The following is a 25,381-nucleotide window of genomic DNA, read 5'->3' as shown; positions in this document are numbered from 1 at the left end:
AAATAGGGCTACAAACAATGCACAAAGAGCTCCGTAGAACTTCATATTCTTTCATATCATATTGCTGAGTTGGTAACTGATAGATGTGGGTGTCTAGCAATTTCACCCAGGCCATTTTTTATTGTAATAACAATAATCAAATGCTAATCAAGGACCTATTATGTAAGCCAATAATAAGGATGAGGCTAACAAATTAGCTGTCTGAGTTTTTTAAATCATAGCATTTCCTTGGTATGAAATTTAATACTGAAATGAAATCTTTAATTCTAAGTATGAATTTGGACCTTGGAATGACAATCAAAATTAAAGAGGAACCATCCCAATTGTTAGTTTTTTTCCTGATTTTCTATCAATGCCTTGGTCTGACTTTAGTACTCCCCAAGAGTTAATCTGACTGGTCAACAAAATTATTCCGAAAGAGCACTACTACTAATACTAGGTCAGCCCCCTTCACCTCTGGACAACCTGGAACTGCGGTCTATGCTATTTCCACAGCATCCTAAACTTCTCACTTGGTCTGCCAAGTTCTCAGGCTTGAAAGCACTGTTTACGTATCATCTAAATGAGAATAATTACAAGAAGTTCTCCTGTTTATTCAGGTTGCAAATGAAACTGCGTGGGGTTGTGGGTAAAGAGGAGTTAGGGTATGAAGAGGAGGAGAGAGAACCATGGTGTGTGAGAGAGCAGTTAAGATTGCTTGAGAAAGTGTCAGAGTCACCAAGTCAAGGGGAAAAGAGCAGTGGAGTATCTGGTGGCCATAAAAGGCGACCATCCACCTAGCAAACCAAATCTAGTCAATTCCAAACATGGAAATGTTTTAGTTTACAGAGTTTTTCTTCTGTGGGCTATGATCACAGGGTCATAACCATCCCCACCCCCCCTACAAATAATCTCTCACTTGGTTACTATTGTGATAAAACTCTGTTGAGTTACATAATTCCCCACTTTTGTTTGCCCAAAGTCCAGATCATTCTAACAACAGCAAAATGAAATGCACACCCAACTCTTTTCACAGTTATTCCAGAGATTCAGTTTCCACATCTGTAAAGTAGGAATGGCAACTCTAACAACCTGCTCTGGCACAGGGGCATTTTGTAAGTAAAACACTCATTAAATGTCAGCTCCTATGCACTCTTATTTTCTTGGCCTTTAGGCTTAAAAACCCCAACTCACTGAGGAGCTCAGTAGTAACAAATTGCAGAAACTAAGATCATTTCAAAAAACACTTACTTCCTTATACAGAATCTGGCCACTGTTTGTAAACTAAGAGGTTGGTAACTAAGAGAAGAGTGGCTCTGCTAAGGACAGATACAGGTCTTAAGAAACCAGTGTTATAAAAGTTCATTCTTTTGACAAATATTTAGTAAGTATCTGCTTGCACTAGCCAGTGCTGGGGCTGGGGATTTACCGGTCAACAAGACAGAATTTGTATTGGGGGGAGGGGTGGGGTGGGGTGGAGAAAAGGTTGGATAGCTTCTTTTGTCTAAAGTGAATGCTTCCAGGGAGTCTACCTGCTCCAAGTTACCCATTTTTTTTTTTTTTTTTGGTTTGGTTTGTTTTTGTTTTTCCTTTTTAAAGATTGACTGGACTGACTGTGTAGAAGAACTGGGGTGTTGGCCAGAGAAATGGCAGAGTGAGAGATACCCTGGGTGATTCACCAGAGACAGAGTGGAGAACAGAACAGGCAGACTGACTGAAATACACTGCTGAGGGGAACAGCAGGTGAGACAGGAGAAGCTGGCTACATCATGTGGATTAGCTCCCTAGCTGCGGATGAAACTCAGGCCACAATGGTGATAGTGCTGAGCAAGTCATTCATTTTAGATGTACATTTATGCCACCTGACTCTACCCCCTGTCCCTGCCGTGGGCTAGAATTTCTCACTCACAGGTTAGTTATTTCTACAATAAATGACTTTTAATAAAGCTACTTCAAGTGCATTTGATTAATCTAGCTGCTTAGCTGTACTACCAGCACTTCTACATTACACTTTAAATCACATGTCTTCTGCTGTGATAAAACACAAGCCACTCAAAGTAATGCTTTGAATTACTCTCTACTCTCTATCCCCACCAGCAGTTGTTCTTCAGGGTTCCTTACAACAAATAACTAGGGGGTGGGGGAAGAAAATATGTCCTTCCTGTCCACTATTTTCCAAAGTAGCACATTTTCAAAGATTGTATGTTGGTATAAGTTTTTGTTAAAGCAAGACCTGAAGACATGTGCAGGCCAACTAAAGCTGACATTTAATTTACAGTTAAAATTCTTCTCCAGCTAACAGAGCTCATTGATTCTGACAGTAAGTGCCTGCTACATCGCTGATAGTCTCTGTAATGTAAACCACTTCTCACTTAAGCAACACATTAGCATTTTGAAGAGAATACATGCACACTTCCCTGTTCATCAACACACTCTCTTCATAATTCCCCAACAGTACAACAGTACAAGATAAGCTGACTTCATTCCTTTTTCAAAAGGAGGAGAGCCCCTGATTTTCATGACAATTACTAACACAGCATACCCCACTTTTCAATTAGGTTCATACTGGAGATGGAGTTCCAAGTACTCTTTCAACAGACATCCCAGATCCCATAGACATGCAAAATAGTAATTTTTTGCCAAAGTAATGAAATCTAAATTAGCTTGACAGATGTGCCAGTGCTAACAATACTGCCATTTACTAAAAAGGTCTGTAAAACCTTATCCTCAGAATCTAAGACATCTTTTTAAAAGTCGCAAAGCAGCTAATCTTCATTCTTAGAGGATGATCTGACTTATTTTCAGTACTAGAACTATACTGCAATCATATTTAGTAATTGAACATGTTAACTTAGGATATACTTTCTTCTATATTGCACTAGATGCAGAGAAGGATGTCGCCTCTGGTCGTCGAATTCAGCTCAGAACCAACTAACCCAGAATGTAGTCATTCGGTTTCCTTCTAAACTACGCTTTAGGAGGGGGATAAATCTACCCAAGAAAAAGGTGACAAGTTGCTCTCATGCATGATAACCAAGGAAAAGGGGCACAGTTTTGAAGAAACAAACGCCACAGCGACGCCAGGAAACCCCGCACGCACAACAGGATGAGTGATTGGCGGCAGAAAGTGACGACAGTGGGAATAAGCACGACCAAAATAATGGCCAAGCGAGGCTGCTGATGGAGGGGGAAGAACTGCATGATTAGAGACAACAAGGTTGGGTGGGGTTGGGGAGACTTACAGGAACAAAGTGATAGGAAAAAGGAATTCAACTCTTCCCATTCTTCAGAGGTCCAGAGGCTCCTGTTCTCTGCCTCCCACACTAGCAATATATGTGCACACAAAGGAACACTACAAGGCATGCTGACCCACTGGTTGGGGAATTACTGTTACATCTTCTTTAATTTCAAAATTGTGTATCATGCCCAATTTAGAACATGGATGAAATGTGTTTGACTCAATTTCTAAGAACTGGCCGAGAAAGATGAATTGTGCTTATTATCTTTTGGCCTAATACTATGGCCAACATTTCTTCCATTTTTCAACTCCCAAGTGTAGAAAACTAAAGTAGAAATTCCATTGCTATGAAACAATTTACCAGAAATCTTCATTCTCTTACTGTTTTCTTGGGAGGAAAAAACTATATTTTAGACACAATCCTAAATCATACATATGTTGATACTGCCCTACTTTGAGCTTTATTTATTTTAAAATATTCACCAGAAACTGTGATCTTCAATAAATCTATAAAGCAAATATCTGCCATTATGTATACATGCTTGGTAGCCACAGGCTCTAATCCAAGAAAACTAAAAATTTCAATGCTATCAAAATCCTTATGAAACCAGAACCTCAAACATTTGACTATCTCAAATACTTAATTATATATATATGATTTATGCTTAATACAACAACCACTGAGACACACACACACACACACACACACACACACGGCCTCATAGCTAATTAATTGTTATTATCAATGACCACTGAGCTGATGATCCTGCTTCAGCTATTTGAATGCTTTTCTGACTGGGGGTCAGTTTGATGATAATGGTTTTTAAGAATGAGTTTCAATACAATCTGATCTTACAAGTTGATCATTACTAGAACATAGAGGTCTCTGCATCCACTACATATACATACACGTGAAACAAGTATATAAAACTATATAACGTAATCTATTCCTGACATTTCATATGCTGTTCTTTTTGGCTTCATCTAATTTGAGGAGGGGGAGGCAAGGATGGAGGACAGCCAATTCATTATTAACTTGACTACAGAATGGCTGCCACTGGCAGTTTGAAAACCACTGACCTATGAGTTGATAAACATCAAAATGAACAAGGAGCAGTGTATCACTCTACTTGATAAAACAGCCTTGGGTCAATGCCACTCAAAAGCCATGGCTATTATATTCTTTTCCAGTCCTTAGATTTCTCCAGTAATAACCTTCACTTCAAACAAAAGTATGTTGAAGGACCCCTGAAGATGAAATAGAGTATGATATACCATTAGAAGCCACAGACTAGAAACTATCCCAGGACTGCCTCTCAGGAGACAGAACAATATAAAACTATTATCACTTCTGAGGGTTATCTGTGGCTATGGGAAGCACATCCTTAGTAGAACTAAAATGATTCACTCAACCTACACATAAGTGTGTATACAGTTTATTTCAGCATTTAAAAAAAAATAAAGCATAAGTTTGAAAACAATTTCTTTTCTCCAATCACTGCACTGACAATTTATTTTCTACTTCTAATACATGTCATAAAACAAATCATAACCCGTCAAATCAACACCTTGAGCCAGTAATGAATGGGCTGAAGCTGCAATTACAAAAACACAACTTTAGAGGTCACACACACAAAATCAACCTAGTGGGATAAGAGGACCAGAGATAAATTACCACTCACTAATTGACCACCTTTTACTGATAAGAAAAAGCCCAAAGAATTGAAAACATCAAATATGACTGTTTATTTAATTCTAGGATATCATAGGAGAAAGTGTAAGACTCAGGGTAAGAAAAAAAATGTAGTAGCACCTACTATACTTGTGTTTTTGTATTTTTAACTTACACATACATGTATTTTTCCAGATCCTTCTTATAACCTATCAAGATAAGTGTTAGATCTAAAACAAAGGTTAGTGGCTCCAGAGTCTAACCTCTTAACCACTAAGCCATAACTCTTTCAAAGGGAACAGGGGTTCTCCACTCTGGCTGTGTATGAGAATCCCCTGTGGAATTAAAACAAAACAAAGAGATGCCAAAGTGCTATCCCAAAGAGAGATCTTTTTAAGTTGAAGTAGCAAATATTATAGGGAAATAAATTCTGTAAACAGCGTATTAAATACCACTTCCAACCCACTGTGTCAGAAAAGACCTTTATGGAGAGGAGAGACTATCGTGCTATTACATAAAATACCTGGTTAAACTGAATGACTGCCTTGGTTAACAGTGAGTCCATTTGAGCTTGGAACTTCCTAGGTCACTGTCATTACAGACTATAATTTAATATAAAGCACCTTTGTCCTAGGTTTTAATACCTCAATTCCATTAAGAATTTAACTGTTGACATATCAAAAGGATCTTAACATAAGGTAGACTGATAAAAAATTAGATTGCACCACTGTATTTCTATTAAGTGTTACCTATCGATTATTTAAACATATTTTCCTTATCTAAAAAAACATTAATAAACTCTGCATTCCCCCAGATTTGATTCACTTCCACCCCCTTAAGAAAACATTTAGTAGCAAGTAAAGAGTATAAAATTAAGTTTCCAAGATTTCAAATAATTGAGAAATGATTTTGACATCACTCAAATAAAATGTTATGATCATAAAAACCTTGAAGATTTTTGATGGTTAAGTGGGTAATTTGAAGCCTAGAATTACCACCACTAGCAACCACAAATAACAGTGGGACTACACACCACAAACACATGAAAGATTAACTGCATCCATGCCCTGGCAAAGAGACAACAGTCACACCATTAATAAAAGAACATTCATTCTCTCAGTAAAACTTCGTTATAAAAGACGAAAACAAGCACAAACTATATAAAGGGTCCAGGTAAGAATTACTGGTTCAAATACTCCTACTGAAGAATTTACCCAACTGTTTCCTTCAGACTACCATGAGATGACAGCACTGCAGAGAAACTAGTCTCAGAGGTAAGCCATAAAGATACTGACTCGTGAATAATCCCTAAAGTTTATGCCTCATTACTATTAGGATCTAGGTAAGTAACTACAGCAGTGTCTCTGTAACTGTACCACAAAAGGGGTGGGGGGGAGAGAATCACCCATCACGCTTGTAATTATTTTTTGACACAAAATACTACTGCCATCAATCCACAAGCACATCTGCGTTCTAAATATTAAAATATGCAATAGTTAAATGAAAAATCAAGCATTCATTCTACCTATGACTTCAAGGGTCACTGGGACATTTCTAAAGCATACCTTTTAATCCACGCCATGGTACTTCAAGAACATGTTAAGGTAAGTCACTGCTTGGAACACTTCGATGCACCTCAAAACACCTCAGCCAGTGTATCTGTATCATTCTCTTTTCCTTTTGAGATCATAATGGTCCCGAAGAACTATAACGCTTCCATCTGAATGATAGTCTCATAATTTCAATGACTTAAAAACAAAAACAAAAAATAAGGACTTAAGTGTCGGTATGTTAAGCCACTAGTGCACTGTATTAACTGCTACCATGACTAAGAAAAGCAAAGAAACTTGCTGCTGCTAAGTAACACTTGTCATTTTTAATGCGAATCCTCATGAATGAGAAGGACTGCAGGCTTAATGGTGTCAGCCCTTGTTTTACTGTGATGTGTCAAAACTCTATAAATAATCTCCCTACCCCAACTGATTCTCCAGATCTATTCTCAAGGATGAAAATAACCTAGGAGACAGATCTGAACACTTGGTAGGTGCCAGATCCACCTATTCACTAACTAGTCTAATTATGTGTTGAATGAGTGCTGGAAATCACCCACACACCTGTATAAGAGGGAGTTCAGTAACAGACACAACAGGGATTCCTTCAAACAATGCTTCCCCTGGCATCAACATTACCACAATCCAAAGTCGCAACCTGAAAAGGGCTCTAGCGGGCCTCCCCAGTGGCGCAGCGTTTGAGCGCTGGGTTGAGAAGCTGCCCGCAGCCTCTGCAGCGCCGGTTCGAACCCCGGCTGCTCCCCGGCCACCGGAGGAGGGTCCCACAGCCCGCTGCTCCCCTCAGCAGCGTACCTCGGTCCCTCTGCCTGCTCTGCTCCCCGCTCTGGCTCTGGTGAATTCTCTCACCCTCCCATGCTTCTCACTGTACTCAGTACTTGTATAAATAAAATAAATAAATCTTTAAAAAAAAGAAAAGAGCTCTAGCTTCTCAAGCCCCATCAATCAAAAGCCTACATAAAAATGAACAGATACATGGCCAACTCAAGTTTTACTGCAGCTCTGATTGCCTTGGCAGTCTGTCCCTTTCCTCCACACTCCACCCTACCTTTATTATATAAAAACATTTCATTCATTAAAATGACACAGTAAGAAGTCCATGTATCCTATTTTACATCTAAGGATTCACTCTACTTTTGTTTCCAGTTTGACACTCTATAGTTCAAAGAGGAAAACAGGATACTCTAGCTACACAAAAACTAGTGGATAAATTATCAATAACGCACATATACATGTATGTCATAAAGCAATTAAAATTACCTCAGGATGACTGACTGGGAAATTTTTAATTAAAGCAAGCCATAAAAAGGCTTCCAAGGAAACAAAGTGGGCAGAAGTTCTGTTCTATTCTGCAGAATAGCTGGTGTAAAGGTTAGTAAGACAAGGAAAGGAAGATGACAAAGTTTCCCAGCTAGGGGTCAAAAGTGTGTGCTAAGGAGAAAGTGAAACTCTTTCCTTTTAAAGGGCAGATTCAACTGATGAAAACCTTCAAGTTCAGTGTCAGAAAATTACCTGTTTCTGAGATTTGAATTTATTGCAGGTTGTTTGGGGTATGCAGATAACAAAATGTAGGTCACTTTTCAGAAAACTGATCATGATGGCAGAGTTAAGCAGTATGATGTTAATGAACAGAAACAAGGAGCCTGGCCCATTGTGATTTTTAAAAACGGATTATCTTACTATATTAGTACAGCCCCTGAACCTTCCCACCCCAGCTTTAAACCACTTAGTGGGTCTGGACATGCACACAACCTCCAGGAAGGACACCCATATCATTTCCTATAATCTGCAGCTCCAAATAAATGTAATCTATAGACCATCAGGTATGGCTCCTCCCTGAGTCATAAAATGTTAACCACTGGAAAATAAAGCCAGACACTGAAGAATAAGAGTTTAACTCTGAAGCACTTACTCATTATCTCATTTACTATGAAATTCCATTTCACAGAGGAGAAAAGAGTGTGGTCAAATGACTAAGCCAAGAAAACATACTGTAAAAGGTAGGACTTAAATCTAGATCTTCTAGCTGGAATTACTGCACTTTCTGTACTACAACATTGGAGGATATTGTAAGTATAGTACTATTGTATAATATCGTTGGTTCTAAGGTTAACCTTGTTGACAATCTGCCAAGTACCATGCTAAGCTCACCATGTTACTTTATTTCATCCTAAACTACCACTCATAAGAATGACTAGTTGCCTCCTTTTGTAAGTGAGACTCAGAGATTTAAGTAATTGGCTAATTCCATACGTCAGAGATGGAAAGTGGTGGGACAGATTATTTGTTCTCACATGTCCAAGTCTCAAATACACACTCATGTTGCTATGCCAGTCCACCCAGAAGAAATCAAGTGAGAAATCAAGTAAGTTTATTTTTCAACCTGGCTGATGTAACAATAATCTAATCTTACAAATGCTTCTTATTTAAAAACCCAATGTATACAGATTTTTAGCTATGGTTTAACAAGAGGCTATATACACATTTATTCAAGTCACTACAAAGAATCAGAATCATGTTTAATCACTCAAACCAGAAACTTCATTTGATCCCTATGAATGAATCTAGTTTTCATTGAGGCTATGCACTTGAATATCTTATAAAGTTGACTTGGAAATTGTAATTGAATCAATCTAAATTCTAGTTCACAGAGTATAAAGGGCATTTTCCTGAAGAGGGTACTTTGCCAAAATTTCCCAGCTTGGCCCTGTCCCATGAAATATTAACATTACCATTCTTAGCATCAATGGCAGAGAAACCATTTATCAGCTCAAAGACATGAGGCCATACAATCAGGTTATCAGTAAAGAAAGACAAAGCAAATGGGCAGCTCTCTGCAGTGCTTCAAAATATGATTACTGAAAAGAAATCCCCCAAGTTAAGGACAGAAGGCTCCTAAGTAACATCAGGATGAACAGAAACCATGCACTTACACTGCATTCCTAAACTACCTGGCGAAGTGGTCATGAGACCCACTAGGCCAATGCTGACTAAGAAGGTCTATGAATCAAAGAAACCATTTTAAAATTGCTGATAAGAAATCATGCAGAATTACTCTAGAAATTCTGCAGAACTACAAAACTGTTACAGTAAGAAACCTGTATGGTCATTTAAAAAATGTCTTCATCAATAATAGTATGACTCTTCCACAGAATTCATTTTATAAGCATTGACATACAAAATAGATTCTAATAGGTATGCCTATCAGAATTTCTGATGCCCAACTACTTACCTGTAAATTGCCATATCAATGTGCATTAATCACCGTGTCTTAGTGTCTACGAAACATTGCACTTCCTGTACGAGACAGAAATGCATGCCATGTCAGCTGTGATCACCTTCTTCACTGTGCTGCATCCAAGGGCAGTGGCTTTTGTGTTTCATCTTTGTAAATCATCCAACCACTGAAACCTGGAACACTCTGGGCACTAACTGACCTAAGTTTTAGTTATAGACTTCATTTTGGATACATGATTGACAGCTAAATATAGAAGGTTCATGAGGGAGGGGGTGTCTAATGTGCTCTAAAACACAGTATTAGCACACCAATATTTCTCAAGTGAATACAAGACAATATTTAGGTGTAGCTTACACAGGCTGCAATGACAATATCGAGGACAACAGATTTTACTTTGAAACTAGATAATTTAAATTAACATTGGGCATTTTTGACCACTGGGTTTTATTTTGTTTCTAACTACTGAATTTATAAGTTTATAAGATCAGCCATTACTGCTAAGGCATAAACTTCAGAAAAGTAATTAGAAACAGATGCCAATTACTTCAAATTTTTATGCGTTTATAAACAGCCTCACACAGTAACTAAAACAACATAAATTTCTTTCCAACAGGAGAATGCTTAAATTATGGCATATCCACACAATGGAATAAAAGTTAATAATACTGGGGGCCTCCCTGGTGGCGCAGGCAGCTGAGCACCGCACTGTGAAGCTGTCCAGAGCCTCTGCAGCGACGGTTCCATCTCTGCCGGCTGGCGAGGGTCCCACATGGCGGGGCAGACCTCTCTTGTCTCGCCCGTTGCGCCCCTCAGCAGTGTATTTTGTCAGTCTGCCTGTTCTGTTCCCCACTGTCTCTGGTGAATCCTCTCACCCTCCCGTGCATCTGACCTGTACCCGGTGCTTGTATAAAAATAAATAAATCCTTTTAAAAAAAGTTAATAATATTAACATTTATAACCTGGTAACATACTAATTATATATGTGGCTACTTCACTATATATCTAATGTTTTCCCAAATTACATGTCTGCATATGGAGTTACATATTTTAATAAAGACAGAAAGGTATAAATGTGTTTATAAATATAAATATATGAGTTTCATGACTTCAAGGACAATTTCAAATGTATCCTTGGCACATGTCACAGTGCCTTCACTCAGGTATTAGAGTGGGATAAATTTTGGTAGTTAGAAGAATGCGCTCTGGGTGTGAATTCCAAATCTACCACACACTGGCTGTGCAATGCTGGACAAGTTAAATCACTAGAAACTACCTAAGTTTCTTCTTTTAAAAAGTTGGGATTAAAATAACATTCATATAAACGAAGAAAAAAATGAGTTAGTACGTACATATAAATATTTAGAAGAGCTCTGGCATATAATGGTGACCCAGTGAATGAGAAGTGAAGGAGAAGCAGTGCGTTCTTAAATACCTAATAGATGGATTCTACTTTTAAAATACTAGAAAGGTTAGTCAGCATACAAATATTAAAACAGATTTTCAAATTCTGCTTACTGCAACCAAAAGTAGGGTACAGATGACAACCCAATGCAGGCAGATGCAATCTATTTGATTCGTCATGAGTATGTTTAAATGCCTCTCATAATCTACTAAATTAACTTCATGACAACTAGTGGGTCACCCTTTATATGATGAACCCTTATTTTGTCCTTCAACTTTTTTTTTAATCAAGGGCAAGTTGGACCCATTAAATCAGTGATCTAATGTCAGAAAATACTTCAAAAGTTTCTATTCTGTCAAATATTTTTGTATGATACTCTTCCAAATTCTACTCTTTACTTTTACAACCACTACAAATCTCAATGGAAAGCTTTGATGAGATAACTGAATGGTGCACAAGAAATGTGCCAGCTTTTAAAGTACCCCTAAGTACTTAGTCTTAAAAACACTAAGTTTCCTGGTATGTTTGTTTTGTTCTGCGACGAGGAGCACAATATTAAGAAGAGGTATGAAAGAAGACAGGTTGCAGTTTGGTTTAACTGCAACAACTGCATTCTCACATGATGGTTCCTGATCCAGCTGCTTCTGGGCTCCTCCCACCCATATAAATAACAATGTATGCTCAAGCTGCATTGGAACTTTGTACATTCCTTGGAACATACCATGGTGTTTCAGATCTGTGAACCTTTGAACATGAACCTTTCACACCCATGAAATGCAGGTGGAGTAAGTAAAATACAATACTCATACACTATTTAAAAGTACAATGTAAGACTAAAGGAGGAAAATAAAATGGGTGAGACTAGAGTGAAAAACAACTTTTGTTGTTTTAAGCCCCTGCAATGTATGATATACTACATGTTAAGGCAGTTGGTGCTTTTACATAAATTCTCACAAGCTTATTGTAAATAAGAAATTTTAAAGAAAAACAATGAATATTGAATTGATGAAGCAAAGTCTTTTAAATTAGATACAATAATTTAGGGGATACATTCCATAGACACTCGAACTTTAAACAAGTTTTGTCAACCAAGTAGTTGGAAACAAACCTCCTATATAATGACAGAATATTAACCATTGCTATTATCAAAAGAATGAAAATCACATATTCTAGGAACATCAACTCTAAACTTGTTTTGCAATGCTAGTAATTTTCAAAGAATCTTTCCTAGAAGCATGAACTATCTCATTCCATCTGGATAATAGAACAGTGATTCCTTTTTCAGTTAAACAGTGGGCAAAAGAAGCATCCAGCATGGACAGCTAAGAGGCGACTCAGGACCAATGGGAAACCAATAACTAAAGACAGTTGTTATTTAGCAATTCTCAAAGGTAGGTTATTCAGCTAATTTTACTTCTGAGGAACTCCCAACTGCAGAAGTTCTTTTCTGAAAATAATCCTAATTTTCCACAAAATTGATTTTATCAAAGTGCCTAATGTTGTTAATGTCGAGTGGCAAAAGCCAGGGTTCAACAGTGATACACCTTTGGTTTTCCCCAGAATAGTTATGGATAAGTTATGATTTAAACATAAATACAGGTGCATATACACACATATGTGCACGCACCTACCCTTTTTCAAGTGGATGAGTGTTAGCAAGCTGTTACCTGTCTGGGAAAACAACGTTACTAGGAAAGGTGAGAAAAGAGGGAGATGGAAGAACAGAGGTTCAAAAGTATTGAGTAAAAAGATTGTTAGGAGAGGAGAAGTAGTAATTAAGTCCAAAAACACTACTATACATTTATTCAAAACAAGCAAACCAACAGGATCTTCCTTCTTTTCTAAGATATGAGAGGAAACTAAGGAAGAAATGCTGAAGAGCCTAAATGAAATGTATACTCTTTACAGGTGTCATCTACATCTTGATAAAAACATTTATGAGTGTGGGCCTCCCCGGTGGCGCAGCGGTTGAGCGCTGGGTTGCGAAGCTGCGCGCGGCCTCTGCGGCGCCGGTTCGATCCCCGGCTGCTCCCCGGCCACCAGAGGAGGGTCCCACATGGCGCGCAGACCTCTCCTGCCGCCCGCTGCTCCCCTCAGCAGTGTACTTCGGTCCTTCTGCCTGCTCTGCTCCCCGCTCTGGCTCTGGTGAATTCTCTCGCCCTCCCGCGCTTCTGACTGTACCCAGTGCATGTATAAACAAAACAAACAAACAAACCAGCAAACAAATAAATAAAGCATGCCTCTATAAAAAAAAAAAAAAAAAACATTTATGAGTGAACTGAGTTTCTCTCTATATTGCTGTTCTCCTTCAACTCAGTTGCTTAAGGATTTTTGGTTTAAAATAAAATGCAGCACTGGTGACTTATACGGCTATGTGGTTGAGTGATAAACAGTGTGCTGAACATGGAGTCAAGAGCCACAGGTTAGAAAGTTACTGAATGTGCAACTTGCAACCTGTCACAGCTTCTCTCTCTAGCTCACACAAGCACAAAGCCTCAGGAACGCTGTTTAAATAATGCTCAAATGTGAACGCACCCAAGACGCTGCCTGTCAGAGGAGGCACAAACGTTTACTGACTTGTGAAGGCACAATGTGGTCATCATTTCTGCTAATACCGTAATTCTAAAATCAAAATAAATCATTTTCCCAGGAATGTTTTGATTTAATGTTCAAGAAATACTTATGCTTTAAATTTTAATTTCACACTTACATTTATTCCAATTATGTGGGTGATGATCCCATCTGTGGCTTTAACTCATGCCTCCAAGCATTCTTTCCTTTCACTTGACAAATTCATTAGTTTAACAAATATTTGAACATGTACAATGTGTCAGCCTTTTTGAAAGCAGAGGATAACTCAGTATACAAATCAGAACAAGATCCTTGGCAGAACAAAGCTTACAATATGATTACAATGTGAGGTGGTGGTAAATGCTTCAGAGAAAAACAGAAGGAAGGAAAGGACAGGGAAGACAGGGTATTTTAAATAGGCCCTCACTGAGGTGATATTTGAGCAAAGAAATCTAAAGGAGATTCCATGTGAAGGGAATAAGTGTCAGGTCCAAGAGCCCTCAAGCAGAGTGTTCCAGCAAGGAGACCAATGTGACTACAAGAAATCACAGGAGAGGGTATTAAGAGATGAGAGATGATGTGAGTTTGTTTGAGTACAGGTGGTTATAGATTTGGGGGTGTGCATGTTCTTGAAAACACCACAGATCAAGAAGGTCTTGAGCTTTTTACTCCAAATTCTGAGTCAAGGATACTAAGGATCTAAACTGAGGAAGATAAACACCTGGCTCTGCCAGCTGAGAGAAGAAAGACCTCGAGGCAGAGGGAAGATGCAGTAGAGAGCAGTCAGGTAGGAGGTTATTGTGACTATCTAGGTTAACAATGGCTGAGGCTTACAGCATGGGGGAATCACCGGGAAGTGTCACAGATGAAATTCTGTGTACATTTTAAAGAGAAAACTGGCAACATATGTTGGCATGGAATTCAAAGACAAAAGAAAAAGCAATGGTGGCTCCAAGGTTTCCAGTCTAAGCAACCCAAACAGTAATTATTTACAGACACGGAATAAGACTCTGAAGATCTGAGCAGGCTTTCAGGAGCTTCCTTGGATAACAAATTGGACATGCTCAGGTAGTCTAAAAGAGTTTATTAGTTTATTGAAACATACTGCAAAGGGTTGAGAGATATGACAAGTTCAAATTAGTCTATTTGGTTCTTGCATGTGTTGGAATTTTTTTCATTGCAGCGCTATTTAATGTAATGAAGCTATAGAAACAACCTAAGTGCCCAAGGACAGATAAGTGGATTAGGAAGATACCGTACATATATGTGTAATGGATTACTATGCAGCTATAAAAAAGGTACCTACCCTTCACTACGATGGATGATACTAGAGATAATGCTAAAGAAAATAAGCCAGAAGGTATTCCGATAATGACAACATTCAATCTTTCTCCATCTCATTCTAAGTTGCCACATCTTAAACTGCCTTTAACTCTGTACTACTGCTCAAATTTGATTCCTTCTTTTCATTTCTAATGTCATCACCTTCATCACAACATACTGTCATTCTAAAAGCCTCATAGTAAAATTTCTATCCTCAAAAACCTAGCTTTCACGGGCCTCCCCTGGTGGCGCAGTGGTTGAGCACTGGGTTGTGAGGCTGCCCGCAGCCTCTGCAGCGCCAGTTCGATCCCCGGCCACCAGCTAGGGTCCCACAAAAAAAAAAAAAAAAAACCAAAAAAAACCTAGCTTTCACATGATTATTAGTACTAGCTACTCTTGAAATAAAGTTCATACATAAAACCTTTCTAAAGGTTTTTTAAATTGTCTCATTGTCTATTCAAGTTTAAAGTTCTGGGCAACACATTAATAAACTACTTTGTTATCTGGTCTAACCTACTTGTTCTGGACTCTTCCTCCACAAGTCCCTCTTACTCTGTACACTCGAACAAGGTTCTTTACTCCACTTTCCCCACCATATTTACTAGGCTCTCCTGCATCTATGCCCATACTCATGCTTCTCTATCTGTGCAGAATCCCTTTATTTCAATTCTTATTTAAATTTATTCATCAGTTCTCATACACTGCTATATGTATGCTATAAGCATCTTTCCTACAAAAATACTCAAGCATATGTGGTACACAAGAGATATTTACTATAGCGCTATTCCTCAAAGAGAAAAATATCTACTTATCCACGAAATGGAAAATGGCTAAATGAATTCTGTTACAACTATATTGTGGATATGGAATATTATACAGAAATATTTAAAGAGAGAGATAAGTAATCCTAGATGTATGCTTAGGGAAGAACTAAATTATTAAATTTTAAAGTAAATATATTAATACACAAATATAATAATATGAGCCCATGTACCCAAAGAAGATCCAAATTATGCTGATGCACTTTTTTTTTTTTTTAAGGATTTATTTATTTATTTATTTATAGAAGCACTGGGTACAGTCAGAAGCGTGGGAGGGTGAGAGAATTCACCAGAGCCAGAGCAGGGAACAGAACAAGAAGACCCGACGAAATACACTGCTGAGGGGAGTAGCGGGCACGGCAGGAGAGGTCTGTCACGCCATGTGGGACCCTCGCTGCTGGCCGGGGATGGAACCGGCGCTGCAGAGGCTGCGGGCAGCTTCGCAGCCCAGCGCTCAAACGCTGGGCCACCAGGGGAGGCCCTGCTGATGCACTTTTATGTGTATTTAAATACAAGGAAAATGATCTGGAAAAATATATTTCAATTTTTTAAAAGCGGTTACTTCTGGGGAAGGGAGTGTAACTGGGGGCTTCTCAGTGATCATAATAATGATACAGAACTTATATCAATTGTGTAACATTTCAAAGGGATATGAATAGGCAGGGAGAGCGGATACAAACAGACAAGACATTCTCTCTAGCTGTTAATCCATTTGGTCTGATCTAGTTCCTACTCTAGCCAACAATCTACAACTGAACTGAAGCATAAGTGCATGCAGCCTATGCACTTGGTGTGGATTTCCCTTGGTCCAAGTTTCCTAAGGGAGCTGATGGCTGTCCGAAAGACACTCTGCTGAGCTGAAAAACCAACCACACTCTTAACTTGGCCACTATTCAGGCTAACCTTTCTACTTTGTTTTCTTCCATTCAAACGAATGTTTACAAACAGTAGGTACTCATGGGTTTTTTGTTCCCAAGAACCACATGCTACAAAATAGGGCAGAGGACAGAGTCAGCACCTAGGCATTCCTTAACAAATCTTCCTGCCTCCAGAGTTCCAGAACTCATCCTCCTCCAGCATAACTTAAAAGTTGGAAAATAGGAGCCTCCCCGGTGGCGCAGCAGGTTGAGCCCAGCGCTGTGAAGCTGTGCGCAGCCTCTGCAGTGCCAGTTCAATTCCTCGGCTGGCCAGGGAGATTCCCACATGGCAAGGCAGACCTCTCCTGACTGGCCCACTGCTCCCCTCAGCAGTGTACTTAGGTCCTTCTGCCTGTTCTGCTCCCTGCTCTGTCTCTGGTGAATTCTCTCACCCTCCCACGCGTCTGGCCTGTACCCAAGTGCTTGTATAAATAAATCAATCTTAAAAAAAAAAAAAAAAGTTGAAAAATAAGGAGAGGGACGGAGACATCCTTCATAAAGCCTTCACTGAAATCCCCAACCTGAATTAATCACTTCTCCTATTTCTGTACTTCTACTCTCCTTGTGAAATGTCTCTGTTGTAAGAGCCAGGAGCAGAGCTGGGTTCCTTATTGAGGCACGAACTACAAAGGACCAAACTGAACTTACCTTTAATAAACTCGAGGTGTTCAAAGCTCTCGTCTATGACAAAAGTTTTCAAAAAACACCTCCTAGTTTGTTTAAAATAGTTCAGTACATGAAACTAGATGGTTCACAGATGGGATATGATTAGCTTCAGAAAAAAAAAAAATGTACTCTGGCAATTTCAAATTCAATAAATGAAGGATAAATAAGTTTTAAGTGGAGTTCCAGTTCCACTTATTTGGTTAAATAAAGCTTTGAGTTGAAAGGAATATAAATCTCAAAAATCACTACATATCATAGGCAAAGGGTACTTAAAATACTGTTCATCTCTATTGTAACCCTAAGGTGGGAGGGAGTGTCCCATCTATATCACAGGGTCTAAATACAATTATAGCTTCAACATATTCTGATCGTTTGACCAGTTTCAAATCCTTAACAAAATAAAAATGGAAATAAAAATCTCATTTACCATACTCTGCATGTTTTCTTTGTGACCTACATTTGATGGTAAAAACAAAACCCACCTTCTCATATTTTATATTAAATAAAATTGATAAGGCTATAAAGATTATTGCAAAATGTTAATCATTCTGAAAATGGCCCTTGGTAATGGTATCTATTATGTCATGCTCTGAAGAATACTGAATGATAAATGGCAAGTGCAAGTAAGAGGTAACATAATTAACAAATTCTGTATGTCTGACACTATCCCATTTATTTACTATCAACTCTGAAGGTAGGTACAATGATTCCATTATGTAGATACAAAAACAAACACTTGGGCCTTCCTGGTGGTGCAGGGGTTTAAAGACAGCTATCAAGTTATCACCAGCCACTGCAACTCGAGTTCCATCCCCAGCCAGCCAGGGAGCTACCCACATGGCACAGCAGACTTCTCCTGTCTCGCCCATTGCGCCCCTCAGTGGTGTACTTCAGTCAATCTGCCTGTTCTGTTCCCCACTCTATCTCTGGTGAATCCTCTCACCCCCCACACCTCTGGCCTGTGCCCCAGCTCTTGTATGCATAAATAAATCTTTATTAAAAAAGATATAAAAAAGATTTTTATTTATGTATGTATGCAAGAACTGGGGAGTGGGCCAGAGATGTGAGGGGATGAGAGGATTCACCGGAGATAAGAGTGGGGAGCAGAATAGGTGGATCTGCTGAAATATACTTCTGAGGGGGGCAGCCGGCAAGTCAGGTGAGGTCTGCTGTGTCATGTGGGTCAGCTCCCTGCCAGGGGATTGAACTCATGCCCCACTGGCTGGCAACAGCTTGACAGTGCTGAGACTTTAACCCCTCCGCCATCAGGGAGGCCCAGCCTGACACTTAATCTGTCACGGTGCAAAACTCAAGTCATTCAAACAAATTATTCCTTTGCATACATCCTCATCTCCCAATCTCACACCCAAAGCTGTTTTCCCTATCAAATAATGATAACCCTGTAATTACCACTGTTCAAGCCAAAACCTGTCTTTACTTCACATTGAGGCACACTCATCTATTGTTGCTTCTTGCTGAAATGTTCTTCTCCCACATACTCAACTGCCTCAAATTTCTACCTTATCCTCAAGGTTCTGTGCTCAAATGCCACATCCCTATGAGATGTTCCAGAAGTGTTTTACCTGGCCGAACCTATTCTTACGCCCAACTTGTTTTTCCTCCTAAAACCCTTACCTCAATAAATATTTGCTATTTTTGACTTTGGTCTCTCTCTCTCTCTCTCTCAGTGAAATGTAACCACTATTCACTAGCAGGCAGGAGTGTGTGTGTGTTTGTGTGTGTGTGCTTTGTCCACTAGTATATCCTACTGCTGGACACAGGTGGAACTCAAACATCCCTGGCTATCTGTCTAGAGCCCAGACTATGGCAGATGACTCCCGTCTGAGGGAAGAGGAGGTGGTCTACAATGAAGGGCTGACAAAACGCTTTCTTTCTGACGCATTTGTTTCAACATACCTCTAAGTATCTAGTTGAATGACCTGAGCTCTCACAAAACAGGTGGTCTTAAGATGATTTCTGCAAAAGTTCTTGAATACTCACAATTCCAGCACACTAAGGAAACAGCAGAAGCATGCCTCCTCCTCCCAGGATACCCTCTTTACCAAGTAAAGAGTCATTAATCAGATATGGATATAACAAGACAGTTAATGAGACAAACAACCTAAGATAACTCTTAAATACAGATTTTACATCTACTATCAACAATAACCTCACCTTATGTATAAAGTCTCCCTGGAGTACTAGCAAATGACAGTGTAAAATGAACAAAATTAGTAAAGGACTTTAAAATGTAAGTGCCTAAAACACTCAATGCTACACATCTCTACAGGATGCAGGGTTGTTGTTGTTGTTGTTTTTTCTCTCTAACAAGTTTTAAAGTCATAATTTTCAGTTCCCAGTACTTTGGAAAGCTTCACTGAATTTAACTGTTTTTGGTAAGAAGTTTGCTTTTTGTGGTTGCTGATGAAACAGTGTTAAGAAGCCACATAGTCTGGGGAAAAACTTGTTCTGCTTGTCCTGGTAGAAGTGACTGAAGTAGGACTTGGGAAAGATTATGGACAGCAAATTACTGTATAAATGATGCACAGAAGACATTTGTTGAAGATCATCGTGGGTAAGGAGAACTAATATTACAAATAGTACATAATGTGAGAAATTAGCCATAAATTTAGCAGTTTCTACATTTTTTCTAAATGGCTCAGCTTAGTCTTTGCCTGCTTCTAATGAAATGGAAAATCTAAGAAGTTATCTACAAGAAAGCATTCTCAATTGCAAATTCAGTCCACAGTTAAATATTTATAAGCAATCTTAGGCATAAAGAATAGAGCACTGAAAGCACAAGATGGCGGAGTGAGGCGCGCGGGGCTGGGCCGGCCTCTGGGCAGTGGGCAAATAGGCCCCTGGACGGTTGGTTGCCTCTGTAGGTCTGAACAAGGGTGAATATTTTCCTTGAGTTTTAGGGGCTTTTATATTCATCTCAAAAAGAAAACAAAATTCTGAACTCAGGATTTGACAAAACCTGGATAGATTTTTTTTTTAAGAAAAGGTGCTCCTCGGGGCCTCCCTGGTGGCGCAGGGGGTTGGGACGCCACCTGTGAAGCTGTCCATTAGCCACTGAGGCACAAGTTTGATCCCCGGCCGGGGAGGTGACCCCACGTAGCGCAGCAGACCTCTCCTGTCTCCCTGCTGCTCCCCTCAGCAGTGTATTTCAGTCAGTCTGCCTGTTCTGTTCCCCACTCTGTCTCTGGTGAATCCTCTCAACCCCCACCTCTGGCCTACACCCAGTTCTTGTATGCATAAATAAATTTTTTTTTAAACTTAATTTACCTCACTTTTGTCATGGTACATATTTCAATGTGTATTAGTAAATTATTAATACATAATATACTGGGATACATGCTAACTATTTACTAGGGTGGGCGAGCAACCCAAAGCCTAGAGACTATGGCCGTATTACCAGGAACACCAACTGTTGCATATTCCACATAGCCTCAAAGAAAGACAAACTTTTCTGGCTTCACAGGAATTTAATAAATTCCACCTCTTTTATCATTAGAGAGACTAAGCAAAAAATACCAAAAAAAAATAAAATCATAAACATCCTCCCTCTAGGAAAAAAAATACTTTTTCCTCAATAAAATGAAATAATCCCCAGCAAAAGTATCCCCCACTCAGGCTTCCCATGAGGACATGAGATACCGCATACTGCCCAGAAAAGGTGTTCATGGGAGTTTCTATTGAGTGTCATCCCTTCCTCTCTTGATACAGTCCTTCCAATCAGCACGGAAACATGTCACCACTATGTGCTGATTCCTCTCCCCGAAGCAGACTACCTTCCCCAGGAAGGTCCTGCAGACCTCCAGTGTGTGGATGTCCTCAGATGTACCAGTTATGCTACTGTCTACACCTTCATCTGCTGCCAGGTGTGGTCCTGCAAAAGTATACCATGCTGGTGTGGTTAGGAAACCATCCAACATAAACACGGATCTCAGCAGGCCCCATCAGGGACCAGCACTTGGAAAGCCATCTGTCTGATGGAAATATTTCTACTTCTCTAGTGATTACAGCTATCAGTGACAACTGTGAAATCCCAAGAGAAGAAATTTTAACTGCCTCAAAACTTTAATTATTCATATAAACTGGCCAAGAAATTAAAGTTAAATGTTACACAAAGGGCTCTGTAACCCCTTAATATTTTTAGCTAATTATTCCATTGGTAATCTACATCTGCTCTGCTAAAATTTGGTTATGAATCAGAAGATACTCACTGGGAATGCTCTGATATCTAAAAGTGACTGTGGATAATAACTACAATTCACAAAAAAATTTATTTTTAGTGTGCATGAAATTCTCCTGAAAACATGTCCCACACAATAAAAGAACAGATGTTACTGTCAAAGTTTAAACTTGTGTAGCCACTAGGAAAAATGAGGCTAAATTTTAACTAAAAAAAAAAATAATAAATTTAACAGCACATTGATTCTGTACTTTCTTTAATATCATCAAAACGCCATAATTTATGCTCAGGGTGCATGTTAAATGCTGCCTCCGCGAGTAAAGTGACTATTGTGATGATTCAAATAAATAAATAAAGCAAGTCTTTCAAGATACAATGACCATAATCCCACACAGAGTGGTGGAATTTTTAGGTGTTTTTTGGCTCTTTCCTTCCTTCTTTCCTTCTTCCCTCCCTCCCTCCTTTCTTCTCTCTTCTCTCTCTCTCCCCTTCCTTTTTGTGATAAGGAATCCTCCTTTGTTCCAACTATGGCTACTACACACTCTTTTTTTCTTGAATAACATTTGCAAGAATTCTTTTAGCTTGAAAAGTTTATCATCTAGCTCTTTTCAGAAAATATCACAGATCCTTTATTTCCTGTAGCTCAGCTCCAGATGTGGTCTTTTAATATCTGAATAAAACTTATAATAACTTGTAATTGACTAACTGCTAAATAACATATTAAAACCATACTCTCCTGAAATAAGTGGGTATGTATATGCGTTATGCCCACAATGTAATGTATGAGACCATCACAGCAGATAGAAAACATCTCACTCCCAACAACCCAACATTAACAGCTTTGGGGAGCAGATGTAAAGCACCACCCACAAGTGCTATTATACAGACACAGGAATTGCCGAAGGCAAAGATATTTGATGACAGAAACCATATACATAAAGTATCTTAAAATGATAATTTACCTTAACATATCAACAAATCATCAAAACATTAGAGAATCATAAAAAGTCAAGCAGAATATTCCAAATTCCTTCAAAGTTTTAGAAAAGATCAGTGGCAGAAATGCCTGCCCCACATTTTACCAGAACAGAAACCCTCCCTTCGGTTTGTACTATCCTAATTCAGGTCCCTCAAAATGCATTCACCTGTAAGGATACACAAATAACAAACACAGATTTCACTGCAACAGCGGCTACCATTTGTGTAAGCTGCCTTTCACGGCCCCATAAAGGCTCGTCACTGAAGATGCTCATGAGTTTTTAAGCCACAGCCACCATCTGAGTTAGAAAAACAATATTTGACAGCAAAAACTTTAAGGTGACTTTACAGAACAGTTTTATGTAAAACAAAGGGACTCCAGAATAATGAAAGAATGTATCTAGAATGCAGAAAGCATGAGAATCTTGACTAATTTTTAATGGTAATACCTTTCACTTACAGGATGCAATCTTTTTCTAAGCTCTCCAACGCACGCAGTATGTCTAACCTAACGGCTGGAACAGACATCACTTGTGCTGAAACAAGTGAAACACAGATCATCACCAAATCTGTTTCATGACCTCTTTCCACAGCTTTCTTCCAAAATTATACACTAAAATAGAGACCAAAAACCCAGAGAAAACTTCTAAAAAATAAAACCTACTTTAAAAAATTGCACATAAAGCAATTCCCTCTTGCAACTTTACCCTCCTGTTCAGATGTATACTCTTCCTAGACTTATTAGAGAGGGAATCCTTCGCTAGGAGCACAGCCAATCATACGTTGATGGATGATTAAGCGTTACCCAGCCCCTGGGGAGGAGAACCCAGTAGTGTTATCACATATTAGATTACGTATCATTGAAGATGTTCATGACAATGGAATCAGAATCCAGACACCCGGGTCTGAATGCCACCTCTCCCACCAACTAGCAGGTGAACCTGGTTGTTTCTATAAAACAAAGAGACACTACTTTCCTCCGCAGACAATGGCAAGGGCTAAAAGCCACAGCAGACCCCAGGGCCATTAAACACCACATTCAAGAAACAGGTTATATTGTAAACACATTAGATGAAACTGTATTAATTGGGGGGAGGGCAACAAAACTTTGTAAGTATACAAAGGGTAGTAAAAACAGCATTTTAAGTGAGTGAACACAGGACAGAGCATTCAAGCAGTGATGTTGTTAGAACACTTCATTTGTTCAATTATTCAGCATATACCAGTTCAGTGCCAAACACTGTATTCTACTGGGGGAGAAAAAGATAAAAAGGAAGTAACACATATTGTTAGAAATTGATAAATGCATGTGAAAAATAAAACAGGGAAGGAGCATAGAATGTGGGATTAAAAAAAGGCAGGATGGGCCTCCCCGGTGGCGCAGCGATTGAGCGCTGGGTTCGATCCCCAGCTGCCAGCAAGGGTCCCACATGGCACGCAGACCTCTCCTGCCACCCGCTGCTCCCCTCAGCAGTGTACTTCGGTCTTTCTGCCTGCTCTGCTCTCCCCTCTGGCTCTGGTGAATTCTCTCACCCTCCCGCGCCTGACTGTATCCAGTGCTTGTATAAATAAATAAATAAATCTTGGGGGAAAAAAAAAAAAAGGGCAGGATGGTAAAATGAGAAAACACAAGAAAGGAGACCAAGAAAAAGGTGCCATTGGTACCCACTCAATCTGGACTCTGCCCTGCCCTCTCTTCACAGCCTCCAAGGCCACCAAGGCCACCTTCCCACAGCTGGTGGGGGCTTGGGGAGCAACAGGACATGAAGGAACTAGGAGGGGAAAAAGCTCGGTATAAAATGGGAGCAATGGCCAAACCAGATTGTCATCGCTTTTGAAGGCAAAAACCTCACCACAAAAACTGAGAGCACTCTGAAAACAAGTGTTCGTGTCATCTGGGAGAGAAGTTTGAAGAAACTATAGCTGATGGCCAAGGAACTCAGACTGCAGGCAGCTTTACAAATGACACACTGGTTCAAAAGGAGGAAGCTGATGGGAAGGAGGGCAAAACAGCAAGAAAACTGGGAGATGGGAAACTGGTGGTGGAATGGGTGTGAATAATCACACCTGTACTCAGGTCTTTGAAAAAGGAAAATAAACGTCCATTATTATTTTGGAGAGGAATTAGGCTGCTTAGCCGAACAAGTTCGGTTCAATGAGCAAATCTCCACACATGTGCAAATCCTCACACTGTTTCCCCCCCACACTACCTTATTCAATTATCTTTATCATAAATACTTTATATGTATGCAACTCTTTCAAAGTATTGGTTTCATTAAGCTTATCCCTTTGGTAAGTAAATGAAGTGCTTGTGCTATTAAAAAAAAAAAGGAAGGGGGACAGGAAGGGGAGCAGGCAGGCACCAGGGAAGTGGGGCGCTAACAGTATGGTATCCCCAAGGGCAAACAAGAAAATATTTGCATGAGAAGGGAATGACCCAAGATATCAAACACTACTGACCTAGTCAAGGAACAACTGATCCAGTTAAGTTAGAAGAAGTTTGCTGCAAAGAGGAAGAGAAATAAGGAACAAGAGGGGTGTGTGGAGTCCAGAGGAGAAATAACACCGCGCTTGTGCACTTGATCCTTGAACACAGGTTTGAACTGTGAAGGTCCACTTTACACATGGATTTTCTTGTAAATAAATTGCCTAAACTTACAATATTTATAAATACATTTCTAGCTTATTCTACTGTGACAATATGGCCTAACACATAAAATATGTGTTAACTGTTAATCACCAGCTTTTGGTCAACAGCAGGCTGTTAGTAAAGTTCTGGGCAGTCAAGTTATTAGCAGTCAGGGATTTCT

General features: G+C 39.4%; 1 protein-coding gene across 4 annotated transcripts in view; it reads right to left on the bottom strand.

The window, feature by feature from the left end:
- RBPJ (recombination signal binding protein for immunoglobulin kappa J region) overlaps positions 1 to 25,381 on the bottom strand; it is a 79,610-nt gene that overhangs the window by 41,738 nt on the left and 12,491 nt on the right. The window contains exon 2 of one of the 4 annotated variants that reach the window (XM_037530452.2): positions 6,455 to 6,637. The exons of the other annotated variants lie outside the window; for them this stretch is intronic. Within the exon in view, the coding sequence (XP_037386349.1) occupies positions 6,455 to 6,471 (17 nt within the window). The 5' untranslated portion in view covers positions 6,472 to 6,637. The remainder of the gene's footprint in view (positions 1 to 6,454; positions 6,638 to 25,381) is intronic. 4 annotated transcript variants of the gene reach the window in all.

This window comes from Talpa occidentalis, unplaced genomic scaffold (genome assembly GCF_014898055.3).
Source record: "Talpa occidentalis isolate TD23 unplaced genomic scaffold, MPIMG_talOcc4v2.1 talOcc4.6, whole genome shotgun sequence".
NCBI classification, from domain to species: domain Eukaryota; kingdom Metazoa; phylum Chordata; class Mammalia; order Eulipotyphla; family Talpidae; genus Talpa; species Talpa occidentalis.
Note: the sequence above shows the minus strand (reverse complement) of the source record. Positions and strands in the feature narration are given on the sequence as shown.